Source organism: Uloborus diversus, chromosome 5, assembly GCF_026930045.1.
Source record: "Uloborus diversus isolate 005 chromosome 5, Udiv.v.3.1, whole genome shotgun sequence".
Classification (NCBI taxonomy): Eukaryota; Metazoa; Arthropoda; class Arachnida; order Araneae; family Uloboridae; genus Uloborus; species Uloborus diversus.
This window is the reverse complement of record NC_072735.1, coordinates 185,220,116-185,239,782: the sequence shown is the minus strand read 5'-3', so window position 1 is coordinate 185,239,782 and position 19,667 is coordinate 185,220,116. Positions and strand designations below refer to the sequence as shown.

The window sequence follows — 19,667 nt, the reverse complement described above, 5'->3', positions numbered from 1 at the left end:
CAAAAGAGAAATGGTATTCTAAAACCCGTGTCTTATTTTAGTAAAGCTTTGTCAAAGTCTGAGCGTAATTATCCTCCAATTAAACTCGAGTTGTATGCTATATATAAAGGAATGACAGCATTCAAGACATACCTCTTTAATAGAAGATTTATTCTCATGTCTGACAGTAAGCCCTTAGAGCGTTACAGCAATGTAACCTCGCCAGCCGATGTTGTTACTCGTTGGTTGTTAGAAATTGGTCAATATTCCTATACTTTTTCATATATCCCTGGCCCTCAGAATATTTTAGCAGATTTCTGTTCTCGGAGCCCTGACCCCAATTTACATGAATCAGCTCTTCAACCCAATGCGGATAAGGAGTTGATCCTTCCCTTCACTGATATTTCCACCCCTGACAATATGCTGTGTGATATACCCTCTAATACTCCTTGTGTTGAATCCACTAATGTGGTTAATTATTTGAGACCGCACCCTACTTCCCTATGTGAACCTCAGTCTGGTCATAATTTAAGCTTTCATTCATTTGTGTGTGCCCAAACTGATGCACATAATGAAATATCTATTAAAACCTTTTTACGTGAGCAACTTAATGATCCGTACATTAAAGAAGCTGTTTCCTTTTTGCAAAAGCCTAATCTGCATCATGCTCACAAGCTTAAGGATTTTTTCATTTGTCCAACTACAAACCTATTAATGCATGTTCGCAACAAAACTTGTTTACCTACTATTGTTGTTCCCGACACATTGAAAGCTAAAGTTTTGCAAATTTGTCACATTTCTCACACCGGAATAAAGAAAACGTATGAGGTAGTTGTTAGTAAATATTTTTGGTTAGGAATGTATCGGGATGTGTCGAATTTTGTTTTATCATGTGATTTTTGTATTCGACTGAAGCCCTATTCCATTAAACCCGCCCCATTGCAAAATATTTGGATTCCGAGGAGACCTGGTGAGTTCTGTTCAATCGACCTGGTAGGTCCAATTCGCCAATATGGATATATTTTGACGGTTACTGATCATTTTTCTCGTCACGTTGTCCTTTATCCTTGTAAAAATATTACTGCCAACACAATAGTTAAGCACATGTTGAATTACATTTCTCTATATGGTAGAATGTCGTATCTTCTGTCAGATTTAGGCCGTCAGTTTGACAGTGATGTATTTCACTCTTTGAACAAGGCCTTAGGTGTTACAATTCAGCATTCTTCTCGTGCTCATCCCCAGTCCAATTCGATTTCTGAGAGAATTAATAGTCAAATCAAGTCTAGTTTACTGTCTTTACTCGAACAGAATGTGTCTTTAGAAGTTGCTGTTATGGTTCACATGTCTATATATAATGGGACAACTCATTCATCTACTGGTTTCACTCCTAACATGTTGCACTTGGGAAGGGAACTATCCTTGTTTTTTGACACTTTTGATAATGACGTGCAACCTCGATTTCTTAACACCTCACATTATATACAAAATGTTCTGCAGGATCTTCGCCTAATCTATGAGGAGGCGTACTCTTCTTTACAACTCAAACAGATCAATCAAAACAATAGGCAATTGCCTGCTTCTCACAGTCGAAATTTTAAACAAAATGATATTGTATACATGAAGTCGGCTGACACTTTTAAACCTAGATTTGATGGCCCTTATACTGTTGTAAGCAATGTAGGGGATGTAAATTGTAAAATTAAACTCTTAGGTGATGACTCCGCGCATCCTTTTGTAATTCATGTCAATCGTTTACGTTTAGCCCCACCTCGCAAAAGCAATTTAATGTCTGTTAACACAGATAACAATGTGTCCCACCAACCTCAGCATCCCAGTCAACAAACCCGTTACTTTCTCCGTAGTTGTAAGTAATTTAATCATAGGGTGTGCCACTTGCTGTTATGTACGGGCAGTCGTGCTGGTCGTGATTGTAATTCCGGAATCCGTATCATTTTGCTTGTGATTCTCTCTATGTCTTTTATGAAAGTAATTTTTTTCTCCCCTATGTTTGTTTTCATTGAGGGGCACAGTGATGAGAATTTATTGTTAATACAAGGCAAGTCGATCTCATTTTTTTCTATTTTTGGAAATGTATTCTTATGTGTTTTTTTTAATTTTTACGTATGACAGGACGCTGTCATATTTTTTGCTGTTGGTACCAACATATGTATGTCAACATGTGCGTAACAATTTTTCCTCCACATAATAATGTCAATCTCTCGATTATGTCCTAATATCTACAACCGGTTTTCCTTATTATGTCTTACTCTTCATGCTTATGAATTTGTCCGTCTCAATCTTAGTGTGTCTTCAACATTCAATTTTTTTTTCAAATACAAATTTAGTACTCAGTGTGCTCCTGGTAATTTGGTGCACTACGCTGTTGAACTCTTTAACAATAGGAACTGTTTACAAAAAAAAAAAATTTCTACTTGAAATTTTTTACTCATGTTACCCTAATGTGTAACACTTGACATAGATAGTCAAGATAATGATTCTAATGTTTTTTGTGCATTAATATGTTTCTGTATAATTTAATGCATATCGAGAATGGTCATATTTGAGGGTTATTGCATTTTTTTGTATTCATACCTTCTACATGTGTTGGGTTGTTGTGAACTTTTTTTGAATGTTTATATTTTTAACTCTTGGTATGCTATGTGTTGTTCACGTAATTACAACTGTGTGTATTTTTTTGTCCTTTTGGTTGGTCGTGTGTGGCAAATTGTTTTGTGAGCAGGGTGCAATCATGACATGCAAAAAGAAAATGCAAACAGTTCATTTTCTTTGACTTACCCATTTTCTACCTTGACGATAGTATAAAACTGTATCCCATGTCTTTTTTTTGGATGTTACAACTCTTTATGCATTTGAATATATATGATGTATGAATTTGTTGTGTAAAGTTTCGGTAAATTGGAGCTGGACTTAAAATTTTCTTTTTTTTCTCTTTTTTTTTCTTTTGCTTTGCCAGTGTATGTGATAATGCATATCACATTTTTTTACCCATTTACATTTTTCCCATGTTTTCGGTCATTTTAATCGTTTTCTTCCCCCATTTTGTTGTTTTTTTATTTTCTTGTGCATTCCACGTTTTCCCCGCGTTCCCCCGTTAAATTTCGCACACTTTACGATATCAAAATATGACTTATTCACTTTTCCCATCGTTTAGCTTTTTGTCAATTTTTCAAGCGTCGATCTGATTTTTTTGCATCTTCTTGTCGGCCATTAAAATGGCGTAGCGTCCCCTTCCCTTCGTTGTTTGGGCGCCAAACGCACTCATTGGTTCCCGCGCATCACCGCGTACCCGGATCTGATCGCTCATTTGCCGATTCATTTTTCCACCCCACTTCACTCTACTTGCTGCTCTCTGTCCGCTCGGTCGCATTTTCTGCGGCTCCGGTTTTTGTTCTACCATGGCGATAATGATGCATCGGTGCACGGCGTCTGGGGACGGCCGTTGCTCGCCGCAAAATCGTTAATAACCTCAACATGAGGTGAACGTTTCATTTTTTTATATATGTTTAAAATATATTAATCAAGACCGTACTTCGTCGCAGCTGAAGATGAGTGCATTGATGATCCATTACCTGTTTGAATGATGGCGTCCGATGGCGGCACGCAGTGTGCACCTGAATCGTCCCCTTAATGTAACTACTTCTTCGATGATCTACATACCATGAGGTGACGGCATGGATCCGCAATTACCTTGAAAGTATCCTGATTCCTTTTTAAGCGTGTGACGAGCTCAACGTTGTCACCATGGTGATTACAGCCTGCACCATTTTCGTCTCAACGTACATCGGCCTGCAACGGACATTTTTTTTATCAAAAGCCATCCCTCGATAACATCCCACCATATTCATAGCGAACTGTACGTCCTTCTTCCATTTCAATTTAAATATTCCACCACCCTCCGCGAGAACTCTACCTTTTTTTGATCGTTAACGAACTTAGCAACAAAACCCAGCTCCATTCATGAACTCTTAAGTCTGTATTCCTCACATTTGTTTTTTTTTATACTAAGTGAAATGTTCTGGTGATCACCACGCCTAGTGCCTATCTTCATGTCTGCTTTGAAGTAACGTTGAATAAAGAATGTATGGTAATTATTTTTGTGCTTCCTATCGTCAACTAACACACCACCCCCGGGTAAGTCTCTTTTAAATTTTGGTTCTCGGGCATTCAAGGCAGTCGTTGGTCTGAGGTTATGCGCGGCAGCGATGCTTCCACTTCCACGGCCTAAAATCGCTTTCTCTTTGGTTTTCGTATGATTTCACAAAATTAATCGCGCGCAACATGACAACCTTCAAAACCCATGTTTTTAAGAAGTATAGCTAATCCCTAGTATAACATTATGTAAAAACCTAAGTTTTCTCTTGTTGGGACCCCCCCCCAGAAGGAAAGTCTGTTTGCTGTAGGAACTCATTTTATGATTGATATTACCTTTTTATTTTATTTATTTATTTTTTCATAAAAATGTGATACTGATATTGTTCATTATGTTATAAATCATAAGCAAATTCATTCTTTTCTGTATAGAATTTGTAATTGAAATTTTAAGAAAATGTTTTTCTAAAATAAGTCTTTTTTTTTTTATTTTTATTTTGTGCAGAGATCAAGTGACAGATCATGGAGGCATTTATGGGCAATTTTGCGAAATAACATCCTTTATCTTCTTAAAGAGAGGCGAGAACCTTCTAAAGTAGGTAATTTTAGTTGTAATGTAGGACAATAGTTTTATTTTGTCTTTCGATGTCTCATTTTAGTAATTATTTTTTATTATAACAAGTTAATTGGTAGCAAAATTTAGGTATATACTTTACCAACACATCCTTTAACCAAGAAATTGATTGATATTTCTTTCAATTTTACTATAGCAATATTTTTACATTGTTATTTTTCAGATAGAAAATTATAAATTGCTTTTTAATTGCTTAAATTTTTTGTATCATGTATAAATATATGCAGTGTTTCAACGCTCTTGGGAAATATTCGTGATGGGATATAATTAACTCATTTAGCTAAAATATGACCATAGACACCACAGTCTATCTTGGGCAGCGGCAAATAATTTTTTGATTGTTCAGAAACTTTCGAAAACTTTTATCATGATACAGAAGAAACTCTCATCTTCTACACCAACCATTAAAAACTTATATATATTTATAGTTTAGCAATATTACTTTTAAAAAAATAGAAAAGGTAACAAAAGTTGTGCCTAAAGATATTATTGCCTATGTAAAATTATTTTTTAGCCCCAACCCACAAAGGATGGGGTTATCAATTTGGCGTGTCTGTGTATCTGTCTGTGGCATTCCAGTGCCTAAACAGATGGACCAATTTTTGAAAAAAATTTTGCTCAAGAGTGTTCATAGTTAGATTGCGAATTGGGATCACATTAATTAATGACGGTTTTAATTAAAAACCTCTAAACGGTTTTCCAGGATTTTTGCCGTGAACATATTTAAGAATTTAGTACAAAAACTGGTATGTTGTGGCCATCACGAAACTTTTATCTATATCTTTCTTATAATTCCGATCCCTCCCCATGCTTGACGAGGAAGCAATATTTCCAACAAAAACAAAAATTAAACTAGTTAAAACTTGACGACCATCCCAATGTCTGAATTATTGCAAAAGCAAAGCAAAGAGCGAAAATTGAAAGTTATTTAAAAGCCTTGCATGAAATAAGAACAAACATTTATTTGTTAACAAACACAAGATGGCAACAATTAAAAATTTTAAATCATTGAGATAATATTTCCGATCATTTCAATGCAATTAAAATCACGAGATAAACGCAGACGGCAGTCTATTACGATTTATCTTTCTTATTGTTGCAATTATAAAGCTATTTTTATTCACACAAATAAAAAAAAAAATCAGCCCCCCCCCCCCCCCCATGGAGCGATTGGCGCTAAAATTGAACCAACGCCTGTTTACATATGGATTCATATTTATTCCAAATTTCATCCAGAATGTAGCATTATTTCTTGAGATATGGCGCTCACAATAGAAAAAAAAGAACATTCGATTGCTCTACCCCCTTTTCAGCTTTTGACGCCAAAATAATTTCTTACACCCTCTAAGGGCTACTTGTCGATAAATTTTTGTTTGATTATGTTCATTATTATTTCTTGAGATACAGCAGTCACAATTGACAACAAAAAATGTTCTACACCTCCGTTTGAGCTATTGACACCAAAATTGAATCAGGATCTGTACCTGTTAAGCAGGGGCGGCAAATAGGGGGGTCAAGAGGGGGCGGTCGCACCCCCAAATTTTTTGAGAAAAAGGGTGAACTTAATTTATGTAAGTCGGAAATGAATGTTCATAAAAAAAATCTCGCTGGTTCTCAGTAACTATTTGATGAAACTCGATACTTTCCCAGACTAGAAAAGTGTTTTTCGTATTTGTATGATGACTTAGAAATTCATGAAGTATTTTTCGGCTTTTTCAGAACATATAATACTGATAGAGAACTATGGTTAATTTAACTAAAGAAGACATTTCCTCATATAAGCTAAATATTCATACTTGTGTGCCCAGCGTAACGATGGCATGTTCAATATGAGAGGCTCGTGCAAAGTGGTGTGGATGCATGGTTTTCACAAGAAAATTCCTTGATATTTTACATTCACTTTTATGCTAATTTTTTAAGTGTATAATTATTTAATGAGTGTTCATTGCTTTCTTCTGCTAGAAACATGTTTCAGCTGCTCAATGCATTATATGCTTTCATAGCAGCTCTTAAAAATGCATATGATTATTGAATAATAATAACAAAAAAACATATCAACAAATACCTTTTATGGGTTCCTATAGCTATGCAATCTCGGAATGACACAAGATGGTCTTCAAGAGTTAAAACCATAAAAACATTTCTCTATAACTTCAAAGCAGTGATTTAATGACTGGAAAAATTATTGCAGAACGACTCTTTCAATGGTGAAAAAGCTCATGCCCTTTAGCATGTATGACTTCGTTTGAATTTTTATTCAATTTGTTTGTATTGAGGAAAGTTTTTGAAAAATGCTTTACTCTATCAAAACATCTTCAGTCCGCTACCCTTAATTTTCGGACTATTCAAGCCACAGTTCAATATACAATTGATCTGTGCACCATACTACCACAGTTCAATCTACAATTGAAACTGAAAACAGATTTTACACAGATATTTATTTCAATCAATCGTGAAACATTTCAAAAAAATTCTTCCTCTGAGCCAATATTAAAAAGACTCATAAAAAAAAGTGACAAAAATTCACGTGATGATGTGAAGTCAAATACTGTTTTTTTTTTTTTTAATATTTTGTATAAAGTAATAGATTCAGTTTTGAATGAAATTAACACAAGATTTGATGATAATTATTTTTCTGTATGGTTGGTTTCTATATATTATCTGGATTGGATTTTGAAAACGAAAAATAAAATGATTCAATTATGAGTAAAATTTTTAGCATGAGGCAGGAAAATTACAAGCCACCTACCAAAAGACCGTTATTATATCCAGAGACTACAATTTCGTCCTTGTTATGGACTCATCAGTCTGGAATAGCGATTAACAGAGAAGGAGGCATATGACATCTCATTGAAGCTGAGAGCGCCGACGAGACTAAATTATTTGATGAGTAAAAACTAAGCCCCTCACAATTTTTGAATTTGCCTGGGTGATTTTGAAGAGCAAGATATAAAAAGTGTTTTCATACATAACTTTGTTACTTTAATTAATTTTTAACTATTCCAAGCAGCTCAGCTAGTAGAGAAAGTTGTTTTTTTTTTGTTTTTTTTTTGTATGTTTTAGGAGGTTAGAGAATTATTTTCGAAACACAATGGGCAAAAAAAAAAAAAATTATATTTAGCTGTACTGGCAAAACAGCATGACACTGGGCACTGATAGATTAGTAACACGATTCCTTGCTCTCCCGAATTCCAAAAGTAATGCATTAAAACTTTCCCAAACGGTATAAAAACTTTAGTATCCAGATGTTTTATATGATAACATATTAGAAAGTGAATCAAAGTTTTAATTGTTTCCAAACACTAATTTTTATTCATATTAAACCGATTTTATGACCATTTCCTGTTAGCTAATGTGTGTTTGGGATCACACTGTGGTAATACATATTTAAGAAACTCGACCCCCCAAATGAAATGCCGAAATGCCGCCCCTGCTGTTAAGGGCAACATATGGATCAAATTTTGTTTCATTCCGCCATTTACTTCCTGGGGAATAGCAGTCACGCAAAACTCAAAAAACATCCTATTGCTACACCCCCCTTGGAGGAATTCGCGCCAAAAACCAATGGGCACAAGTTCATAAAGAGGCACATACGTGTACCAAATTTCGTTTGCTTTCATGCGGTAGTTTTTGCTGTAGAGCGGCCACAAAAAACTGGTCACACACATACGTTACACACACACACACAGACAGACAGACATTTTCCAAAAATGGTCGAAATGGACTCAGCACACCTCAAAACGTTCAAATCATTCGAAATTCGAAAATTAGCACAAATCCAATACTTTCTTCTATATATTAGATATAGAAGAAAGTATTAAAGGGTATTTTTTTCTGCGTCTGATAGAATGTGTTTGGAACTTCCAGTTATATAGAATTTGAATTATGGTGTTATTTTTAAAGCAGATTTTAAAAATGGCTATAAATTAAAAATTTACAACCCCCTTCCCTTCCCCCTTCCCCAAGGGTAGAATCAAGAGGAAAAATTGAAAATCCTTTTAAAAGCCTCATACTATTAAAAATCAATTACAAGTATTTTATTTGTTAACAAATAGAAACTGGCAGCAGATAAAAATTTTAAATTATTGCATATAATTTCCTTGTCAGCCAACAATGAATTCGGTTTCCAATCATGTGAATAATTTATTTGTGTAACTTAAACTTTCAAAACCTTTTTGGCAATCCTGTTTCTGCAGTCCAGACCTGAAGCAGGATCCACCAGCTGCCGACTGCTGGTCTATCTGTAACTGTCATCTTGAGAAAATTTACAAAGCATTTTTAGCTTTTGCTTAACCACAGGTCCCCCCCCCCCCCTGCGCCACCACACACACATTTTTCATAGGGCTTGTGCATATCTTGTTGCAATTGCAAGGTCAACCCAGATCTAACATATATTCAAAAATAGTTGTAGGAAATTAATTTAGAATGTAAATACAACAAAGAGAAAGAAGCAATAATACAGTGGACTCATACTATCTGCACACTCCCTAATGTGAACACCCTGTATTTTGAACACATTTTGCTGATCCCAGCAAATACATATGCATCATTTAGTTTCCCTCTATAATGAACACCCCTTTATTGTGAACGCTTTTGTGCAGTCCCAAAAGGGTTAAGATTAGACAACAGAGTCCACTGTACATCAAGGCTAAAACAGAGCCAACAGTTATATGGGTCATTCTCCAGAAAATGTAACTTTTGAAAGAAAATCTTTTTTGATTTCGAAAGCTTTTGTTTTCTTTTTTTCTATTCTTACATGAAAGTGTTGTCCACTGGAAGTAACCATAAACAATGGCCCAGCTATGTTAGAATTACTTTATTCATAATTAACAAAAATAAAAAAAATGCTTTGCTTACAGAAATAAAAAAAAAGAGAAAAAAACTTTTAATGTTTAAAAATCGTGGCCAATTTAATATCAAAGTAGTACTTATGTTAATTGTGCAAACAATGAACTATTTTAATGATTAGCGGAAATCTAGTGTTAAGCTCTCTTAATTGAAGTACGGCTTAATTTTTAGTTATCCTTTTAGTTCAAATGAGTGTAAAAAAATAGTATTTAGTAAATTTGAAAACAAACTGGCAGTTTATAATTTTGGTAGAATGCCTAATATTGGTGTATTTCCTCTCCGTCATTTATTTTCACCTCAGAAATAATGACAGTGATAAGATCTGTCACTGAGGTGAGGAATTTTCCATTAATATGGGCTTAATGGATACATTTTTCAGGGAAATATTTGTTTTTCTTCATTGCTGCAATCTTCACATGTTAAACACATGAAAACATGGAATACACCACCAGCTCAGTCATTTCCAGCCGAGGACTGCAGTTTCGTGCTTATTAGCACCAGTGTTGCCAGATGGTCAAATCCAGATTTCCCCAATTCCCTTCCAACTTTTCCCCAAAAAGCCATGTTTTCTATCAAAATTTCCCAAATTCAAAAATTATTTTTCCACTAATATTTTCACAAAATGAATCTACTTCCTCTAATATTTTTGTCTCTTGAAAATAAAATTTTTCCCCAAAAAGCCAAATTTTCTTACAAAATTCCCCATTTTTTTTTCTTCCAATTTTCGCTTTTTTTTGTCTTCTTTATCTTTACTAATAATAAAGCTGAAAGTCTCTCTCTCTCTGTCTGTCAGGATCTCTGTGACGTGCATAGCATCTAGACCATTCGGTCGATTTTCATGAAATTTGGCAAAGGATTAGTTTGTAGCATGGGGGGTGCACCTTTATGCGATTTTTCAAGAATTCAATTTTGTTCTTTTTCTATTCCATTTTCCCGCGCAAAATTATCATAAGATGGACGAGTAAATTACCAAGCTATCATAACGTGGAACCGTAACTTGGACAAGCCAATTGGCGAGAAATTCATCATGCATTATTTGTAAATATACAGGGGAACCAAAAGACCTTTGAATTTTCTACTATGGGCAAAGCCATGTGGGTGCCACTAGTCATAAGTGCCTGACCGAAAGATAAGAAATAGCCAAAGGGTTTTTTTTCTACTTGCATTTACTACTCTGTTTCTGTATGTACATTTAAACTATGATTTTTGCATATAATATCCAAGAACATTCTTCATCACTTATTTTTACCTATTTCATGTATCAACTAGGTACTCACGCAGAACATTAATGCGAATTCCGTAGCATAATATTCCACATAATGCGAAATGCGAATTCCATAAAGTTGAGCGAAGCTAAACCAACGTTGTTTGATACAAACACTACTACTTCTTGACGCGAATCTAAATACGAAAAAATTCTTTTCTCCCCCTAGGTTTTTCCCCCCAGGTTTTCCCCAAGAAAAAAAATTGTCCCCGAAAGAATTCCCCTCAAAATTTCCCCAGAGAGCACCAGATTTCCCCAATCTGGCAACACTGATTAGCACTCATCAGCCCGGCATAGGAAAGTGACTGAGCTGGAGATGGAAAACCTCTTGAACATGAAAACATGTTCACTTCTTCTTTTACATTAATTTACATCCCTGAAATTCAAGTTCACGGACTTGAGAGTTCACAATAACCATACTTCGTTCAACAAAATCCATCTTCCTGTTTTTCGATAAAAATATCACAACTTATTTGTGACTGAAAATAAAATATGATGTCATTACTGCCACGTGTTAATGACAAATTGCGATTTGTGTTTAGGTAAGAGAGGTGAGAATTTATTGTATGACGTGATTCCTTATCCTACTAAAACGATCTAAAACACAGTATTAAACAATTAAATGTATTTAAACATTTAGTGTTTGAGACACTTGTGCAAGGAATAATAAATACATAAGTACAGTAGAACCTCCCTTAAGGGACACCTCTATTTAAGGGACTTTTTTTTGGTCCCAGTCCCTTTGAATAGGGACTTCCATGTATATACATAAGTACATAAGTATATATAAAAGTACATAATAATCTTATGTATATACATTCCATGTATATACATAAGATACTTTTAAGTAAACAAATTATTAAGCAACTTAAACAGTCACACAAGATGTGTGACATGTCACAGAGGTGAGATTTCACATTTTGTAAACCAAAAATATATTAAAATAAAAATTTTCATTAAACAATTGTTGACAAGTTTAAATATATATATTTTTGATGAAATAAAAAAGCATTGTCAAATGAATTGTTCCTTAAAGTTTTTACAGTAAAAGGTGTGTGACAGAAAAGTTATACTTTTTGATGAATGATCCATATAGAAATTCTGACACTCTGAAGTTTATATCTTTCATGACTTAGTTCATTTGTTTGATGGAGTTTTTTTTTTTTTTTTTTTTTAATGTATATGTTTGTCTTATTTAATAAACTGCTACATTTAAAAGCTAAACATCAGATTTTGATTTTCAACAATATTGATGTTGGTAACATTTGACGAACAAATAAGCACTTTGTTATTTTGACCAGTTTGGCAAAACAAAAATTGAAAATGAGCCTTGACATATAGAAATGCCTTCACTAAAACAGAAATGTGCCATCCTTATCCATTCTTTTGTTGGTTTTCATGGTTTATACACAAAAGTAAATATTTTTCTGCTGAAATTTTTCTCTTGGCTTAATACAACAAAATTTTCGAAATCATAATTTCAAAAATGATTTATGTGTTGCAATTTGGGTTTAATAAGTCATTTGTTAAATATCTTATTTGATATAGTTTCTGGTTGATGCTTCGTCAGTTATGTTCCGTTTTTTGTACGAGATAGTCCTTCTTTCACTTCATGATTCAACAACTATCCTGTATCATTTGCAGGGGACTGTGACCGGTGAAGAACATGTGATAGACGTTCAGAACAGCATGGCCAATGTTGCTAATGATTACATGAAGAGGAAACATGTTTTAAGGCTCCTGCTCTTTAACGGAACAGAGTACCTGGTTCAGACAGAGAGCCATGCGAGCATGATGGAATGGCTCAAAGCGCTGCAGATATTTGCCAGACAATTCGCTGAGGTAAGTTAATCTGATCTGGTGTTGAGAAAAGAATTCTTCGGGTTTTTTTTTTAAATGCATTAGTGAGCTTTGAAACTAAGTACAGTGAAACCTCTCTTAAAAGATCATCCCTTGTTCCGGCAAACTTTAATTGTGGAGGGTGGTGGTTACTTTAAGTTAGTCGATAATATTGGTCAACACATGATCTAATACAGTCGGACCTCCATATATCGAAGTAGCAAATTGCCGGGAAAAAATTCGATATATAGAAATTTTGATATATAGAAACAACCTGTTTTTATCATAAAAAATCTCCTAAAACATTAAAATTAAAGCTAATTTTCTTGTACGAAACCCAATTTCTAATTTATTTGAGCATCGGATTAAACGAAAGTTAAGAATTAGAAAAATAACAGAAATTACACCTTTGCGCCTTCATACATCTTCATTTTTCGGCAATTCAACTTGATCCGCAACATTAGGGTATTTTTGTTTTGACTATGTAATCGAGAGAAAAGTAAAAAACCAATCTACTTAACCTGAATGATTTTTACTGAAGGTAAAAGACTAATAAAAATGATAATCAACAGACAAAAGGGATAACTTGAAACTGATTTTACAGTGTTACTGGTTACAACTAAGATTTGAAATGAACTTGACGGAATTTAAGAACTCCAGAACGGAACAACGACCTTTCTTCACACCCCTCAACCCCAGATTCCTTATGAGTTTCATAGCAACCTTAGTGAGCATAATTTTCTTCCTAACCTTCATTTTTCATGAGACAAACAGTCTAAAGTGGAAAAAAAAATCTACGAATATCTTAAGAAAAATTTCGATATATAGAGATTTTTTCGATATATAGAAACAAATTTTCTATGTAATGAACATGGAAATGTGCTGGGATTTCGATAAATAGAAAATTTCGATATATGGAAGTTCGATATATGGAGGTCCGACTGTATATATAAAAGCAAAGATTTTAATGCAGTTCAAAGCTTTAAATTATTTTTTCCACAAAAAATCATAGTTGGATGTTTGTTTTGTATTTTCAGACTTTCTAAACTCATTTTCATTTCCATGATTTGTACGCTTTAAAAAAACCTTAAAAACTGCTTTAAACAAAAAGTTTCTTTTTCAAGTGCTTGAAAAGCATTAAAATGTGTCTTTAGCGCTTGAATTTTGTGATTCTCAAGTTTTTAAAAACCTGATTTTTTAAAATTTCAGTTTTATTTTGAATTTTTGCTGTGACATCTTTTAATCCTTTTGCTTTTTCCCCTAAAATGTATGCACCTGTTGTTCACACCCCTACCAGGCTAATTATTAAAATGTTTAATAAAACAGGAATATGGCAGCTAGAGGCGAAAACTGTTTGTAAATGCAAGAAGTTCATTAATAATAGTTCCTTGTTCTAGGCAAAAATAATTTCAACTCAAAGGTAATTTTTCAGCTGATTAATCAGTAAACATTGCTGATTATAAAAAATTGACTATTTAACTGATTACTGCTTATCAATCAGCATGGGCGCCCATATGCAAAATTGTACGGGGGAGCTCAGATATTTTAACCATGGAATACACCGCCAGCTCTGAGCTGGCGGTGTATTCCATGTATTTCTGCTTTAGCCCCGGCTTATGGGCGGTAATTTACTGAATTTTAACCATGGTTTAGTAGGATATTTTCCCCATGGAAGTAGATTTCAGGACAGATTTTTAATAACTTATTCATTAATGGCTGGAAAAGAAATGGTTTTACATTTTTGCAAAAAAAAAAGTACTAAAAGCAAGGAAGTTCTAATTTCTAAGGGGGGGGGGCTCGAGCCCTTTCTTGCCCCCCTATATTGGCGCCCTTGTCAATCAGTGCATTTCATATTTTAACCTTTAAGTATTGAGATAAAGATCCTTTATCTTGCTAGTAATTAAAAATCTGTTGGGAGCCCTGAAATAAAAAAAATAGAGTAACTAAAATTAAGTAAATCGATTTTTTTTTTCCAAATCAAAAATCAAATTTCTTGAAATAAATATAATGCAAGCAATAAATTGTTTTAAAAGCTATCTTATAAGTTGCTGAAAGTTGCACATAGATTTAGTTTTAAGTTATCGAAAATTAAGGTTTTCACATGGATGATTTAGTCTGTTTCTTTTTTTTTTTTTTTTTCTTTTTGCTATGTTGCATATTTATAAATAAAATTTTGAGAATGAAACCCATGTTCTTTTTTTTTTTTTTAGTTGCCTGAGTGGCTGAAAAATACTTCTGTGCTAGAGAAAGCCGCAGCCTACGAACAACAGATACAAAGTTATAAAGGAAAATCATCAAGTCAACATCATAATGTGAGAAAGCTTGTTTTTCGACACAGGGGTCCCTCCGACCATTCACCTTCCATCAAAACAAGGAGAGCTTCTCAAGGAGGTACTGACTTTTGCAGTTTTTCTTTTGTTTCTAAACTTTTATAATCAGGGTTCTCCGACATATATCAGTCGATATACAGTAGAAGACCGTTATAACGCTGACCTATATAACGCAATTCTCTATAAAACGCACAACTTTCGAGAAGTAAACAATATGTTTTGAAGTTTAAAAAATCTCCCTCTGTTTTGCTTTGCAAGCATAAAAATTTTAAGGCAAATTAAATTTTGAAACAGTGTTTCATCTTTCCATCTTAATTTAAAGCTTTTAAAGGAAAATTAGTATTTACAGTAAATAGAAAATACCTGATGGCTCTTGAAAATGCAACTGTTATGCAAACCATGAAGCTAGCAGAAGTGCAGGATAATGCACTTTCGTTTGATTGTGAAACATATTTATTCGTGAATAACTAATCGTAATATTGTGCTTTAATATTCATTGCAATTACAATAAATGACGCCTACTGTATTTTTTATGTGCATTTACTTTTCCAAGGATAATGCTTTATTTCTTGTATTGGAGTCTTATGTCTTTTTACTTCCTTTTACAAAAAAGGGAGTATTGTATTCACGAAAAAATTTTCACTCAAAAATTGACCTTAATTTCCATTTTACTCACCCCTGAATAAATGTTAAGTATTTTTTTCGACTCAACCACACGTGGATAAGTGCCTAAGAACGTAAAAAACACGCAATATCCATTTTAACGATTCCCGAGTTAATTTATGAGGAGTATTCTTGTGTTCCCTAGAAAGTTGAAATTTGGTATGTAGACTCTTAGTGGGGTCTAGTTGTGCACCTCCCTTTTTGGTTGCATTCGGGTGTTTCTAAAGGGATCTTTTGCCCTTTTTGGGGGGGGGGGAATCGTTGTTAATTTCGATGTAAACTCAAGTGGTTTTATAATTTGGTGGACACTTGGCGATACATCGCCAATCTTTTGGTCGCCAAGTTTTGTCGCCAACTTGGCGACAAATTTGGCGATTTTTTTTAAAAATATGATTTTAATTTGGCCACTGTTGGTGATATTTAGAGAGCAAACTATTGAATCACATTAAAATCGCGAGTAAAGGGGAAATGACATTAAATTGGAGTAAAAGGAAGTCATGTGATGCACACATCAGCTCGTTTTTTTTTTTTTTTTTTAATTTTTGTAAATTTTCCACCAGATGAACTTGCTCTGACTAAAATTGGAGTGTTGTGGCGAGACCGGATGGTCCAAGGATGGAAAAAAGTTCACGGAAGCAACACACAGCCTCACAAAGATGCTTCATTTGGAGTCAAGTTAGAGAATGCACCTCCTGGTGTTACGAATGAAGTAAGTTTTCTTTGAATGTTTTTCATTAGTAAAATATACCACAAAAATTTACCCCAGAACTCTCTTTTTGTCACAGAAAGGTATTTTTTGCCTTCCTTCCCCCACTGACATGATAAGCATTAAAAGGGATTTTATGCCCAATCGATGCACCAGTGTCATAACATTAAACAAAGCAAATGCTTTTAAAGAAATGGTAAGTGAAGAATGTTTGATTTAATTGTTTTAGGTAGCATTATCTCTATCTATGAAAACAAATTAAACTCAATGAAATTGAAATTCTGTCTATGGTGGGCCTACGTTCTGGAAATCCTATATCGCTAATACTGTCTGTTCTCGAACTCTGCGACTAGCAGCCACAGGCATTTCGATTTGGAAAAGCGGTGATGGCTTAAGGAGGCGCACCTCCCGATGTCTGCTTTGAACCCAAAACTACTAAAAAAAGGGTTTTGGTTCGCGTTTTTAGTTTCACTATGCATTTGCGCAGAGATAGTTAGTTTGGGTTCTGTTATCTGCGCTAACATTTCTTTTCATTCCCTTTTCTGGTGTGTCTCAGAGAATATCTGAAAGTCTTTTTTATTAGATTTTTAATTTAGACTTCCACAAAAAATGAAAGAATCATTTAATTTGAAAAAGAATCATTAAAAATACGTTTTTGCATCATGCAGAATCAATCGTTGTTCGATGTAAACATTGCATCACGTTGTGACGTCATTCGTGTGATCGGTCGCGATAACGCAGTCGAATGAACTTTTGGGTGAACCGAGTCACCAGTTCATTGTATCTTATAACCGCGAGAGTTTTTTTTTAGATTGAGTTACTTTTTGATGGGCAACACATCTTTAACTTTCTTGCATTGGCAACACATCTTCTTGTGTTTTGCATATTCTTGATTCGAAAGCCATGTGAAGACTTTAAATACTTTGGGCGATTCATTTTTGCTCTCTCTCTTACCTCTATTTGCCGATATGTGTTGCATGTGCTCTTTACTCCTGGCAGGTCGTGATTGTCTACAACGTGATGTTAATTATAAAGTTCTGAAATGCCTTTAGGCCTATTTTGTATGTATGAAGATGCTTTATATTCCATGGAACCAGCATGCTCGTAAATTGAACTTTGTTTCGTTGTATCATAGCGGCAGATATACTTATTTTCAAAATGTTTTTAAATACTAATAAGGATGTTGTACTACAACTTCAGCAATCTCTAAAGATAATAAATACAGATTTTCCATTGAGGAAAACAGCTCCTCGTGTTTCTATTTTCTTCAACTTCGGTTTGTGGACATGTTTTGCAGGTTCACTTCAACTAGCGGTGTAGTCATTCTAATTCCACTACACTTAATGCTCACAGATTTCAACGCTTAATATGGCTAGTTCCAGTAAAAATAAAGCTTTTCGTTGCGGCACCAAGAAGATTTTATACAATGTTATTCGGTTTTGTGATGAAGAAGCTGAAAATGAGCAATTAAGTGTTCCAATTATTCATCCCACAAAACAAGCCAGTAAAATTGCCAGAGTTTCGATCAGTACTCTCAAAAAGATTCGCGGTGAAACAAAAGATGAATCAAATCCGAATTTTCGTTCTCCCAAGAAAAGAGTGAAAAAGGATGTTTTCGAATGAGCAGATATTGATGAGTTTGACTGCAGCGTAATTTGTCGAACTTTCATGACTTTTATGTGAAAGAGAAAAAAATCCCGTCATTGAATAAGTTGCATCCCGTTTTAAAAGAAAAGATACATTTCCCTTGGTATAATGAAACTTTGCGCCAAATTCTTCATAAAATTGGGTTCAAGTGGAAGAGAAGTCAGAATAAAAGAAAAGTACTGTTGGAACGCAAGGATATTATTTTGGAAAGAATCCAATACTTAAGGAACATTAAAAGATTCGGTAGTGGAGGCAGATCTTTAATTTATATTGATGAAACCTGTGTCGATAGTAATTTGACTTTTAGCAAATGTTGGCAATCGGAGAAAGTGGATGGCGTACTGCAAACAGGAAATACTGCACATCGTATCATCATGCTTTGTGCCGGGGGCTCTGTGGGATTTTTGCCGAAATCAAATTTAATTTATAAGGCCAATACAACCAAGGAGACTACCATGGGCAGATGAATTCAAATATCTTTGAATAATGGCCAAGAGAAAAACTTAGGGTATCGACCCCAGTAATTTGCACTTTAAGAGTTTGTTACCTCTGTTTTCATTACTTAGAAAAAAATATTCACTTGCAAATATTTTTGTATTAAAGAATGCACATCTGTGCATGTATTTAGTTCAATAAAATCAAAAATATTTAAATTGATATTTTTATAAAAATATATATGTACAAAGCTACCAAAATCACCAGTAATTGGCACCTGATACCCCAGTGTATGACACCTTGTGATCCAGTGATTGGCACATGTTAATAAAACTGGAAAATCATTTTATTTTTCACTTTCAGATTACATACAAATTTCATCATCATAAGAAACATAATTAATGTTGATTTAAAGTAGGTAATTTTACATAAATTAATGATAAATCATACATCTTGACGTTGAAAAAGTATTTTAGAGAAATGAAAATAAATTTGAGGTGTTGCATCAAAAAAATATTGAGATTATTGCTGTTTCATTAGTCGGTATGCAGTTTCGATTTTACAATTTAAAGTTGTTTGCACAGAAAAAGGAACATTGAGCCGATGATTCTAAGGGACCATAAAAATAAACCGATTCTCTACAGCAAGCATTTCTGACTGATGGCCAAACATATTTGTTTTTATTGTTTCTCTTAAAAATTTAACAGTTTATTCTGTAGGATTCAAATCAATTGTAAAACCCATGTAATATAGTTGCTGCAAAAGTATCAGAAATGAAACTAGTGACACATTGCACAACACATTAGTGTTTATAGGCACATGTGCCTACTGGAGACTAGCAAAACTGAAGCACCACTAAATGGCATGCATCATTATTAAAAAATCCCAGAAGGGACAAAAATATATTTCTACCCACTCAAAGTAACACCTTTCAACTAAACAAAACTTTTAACAAAGAAAATTTAAAATATATTTTAAGTCAGATTTTAATGGATTTATTCGCATGCTTCCCTTAAGCCAGAGAAGAAGCTTTTGCAACAAAAATGGCTGATTCGACACAAGCCACAATTGTTTCTCTTTCCTATGCACTGCTACCATTTAATAACATGAATCAAGGTTATAATCTTGAAAAATAAATGTACTGTCAATTGATATATAGCTTTCTACTTTCAAAAGATTGGATACGAATCTTATTTTAGGACATTTTTG

At 34.0% G+C, this 19,667-nt stretch overlaps 1 protein-coding gene across 1 annotated transcript in view; it reads left to right on the top strand.

The window, feature by feature from the left end:
* The first annotated feature begins 837 nt into the window (after positions 1 to 837).
* The window catches only part of LOC129223338 (rho GTPase-activating protein 21-like), a 41,852-nt gene continuing 23,022 nt past the window's right edge, over positions 838 to 19,667 (top strand). The window contains exons 1-3 of the mRNA XM_054857905.1: positions 838 to 972; positions 4,598 to 4,687; positions 12,483 to 12,680. Coding sequence (XP_054713880.1) covers positions 838 to 972; positions 4,598 to 4,687; positions 12,483 to 12,680 — 423 coding nt within the window. The remainder of the gene's footprint in view (positions 973 to 4,597; positions 4,688 to 12,482; positions 12,681 to 19,667) is intronic.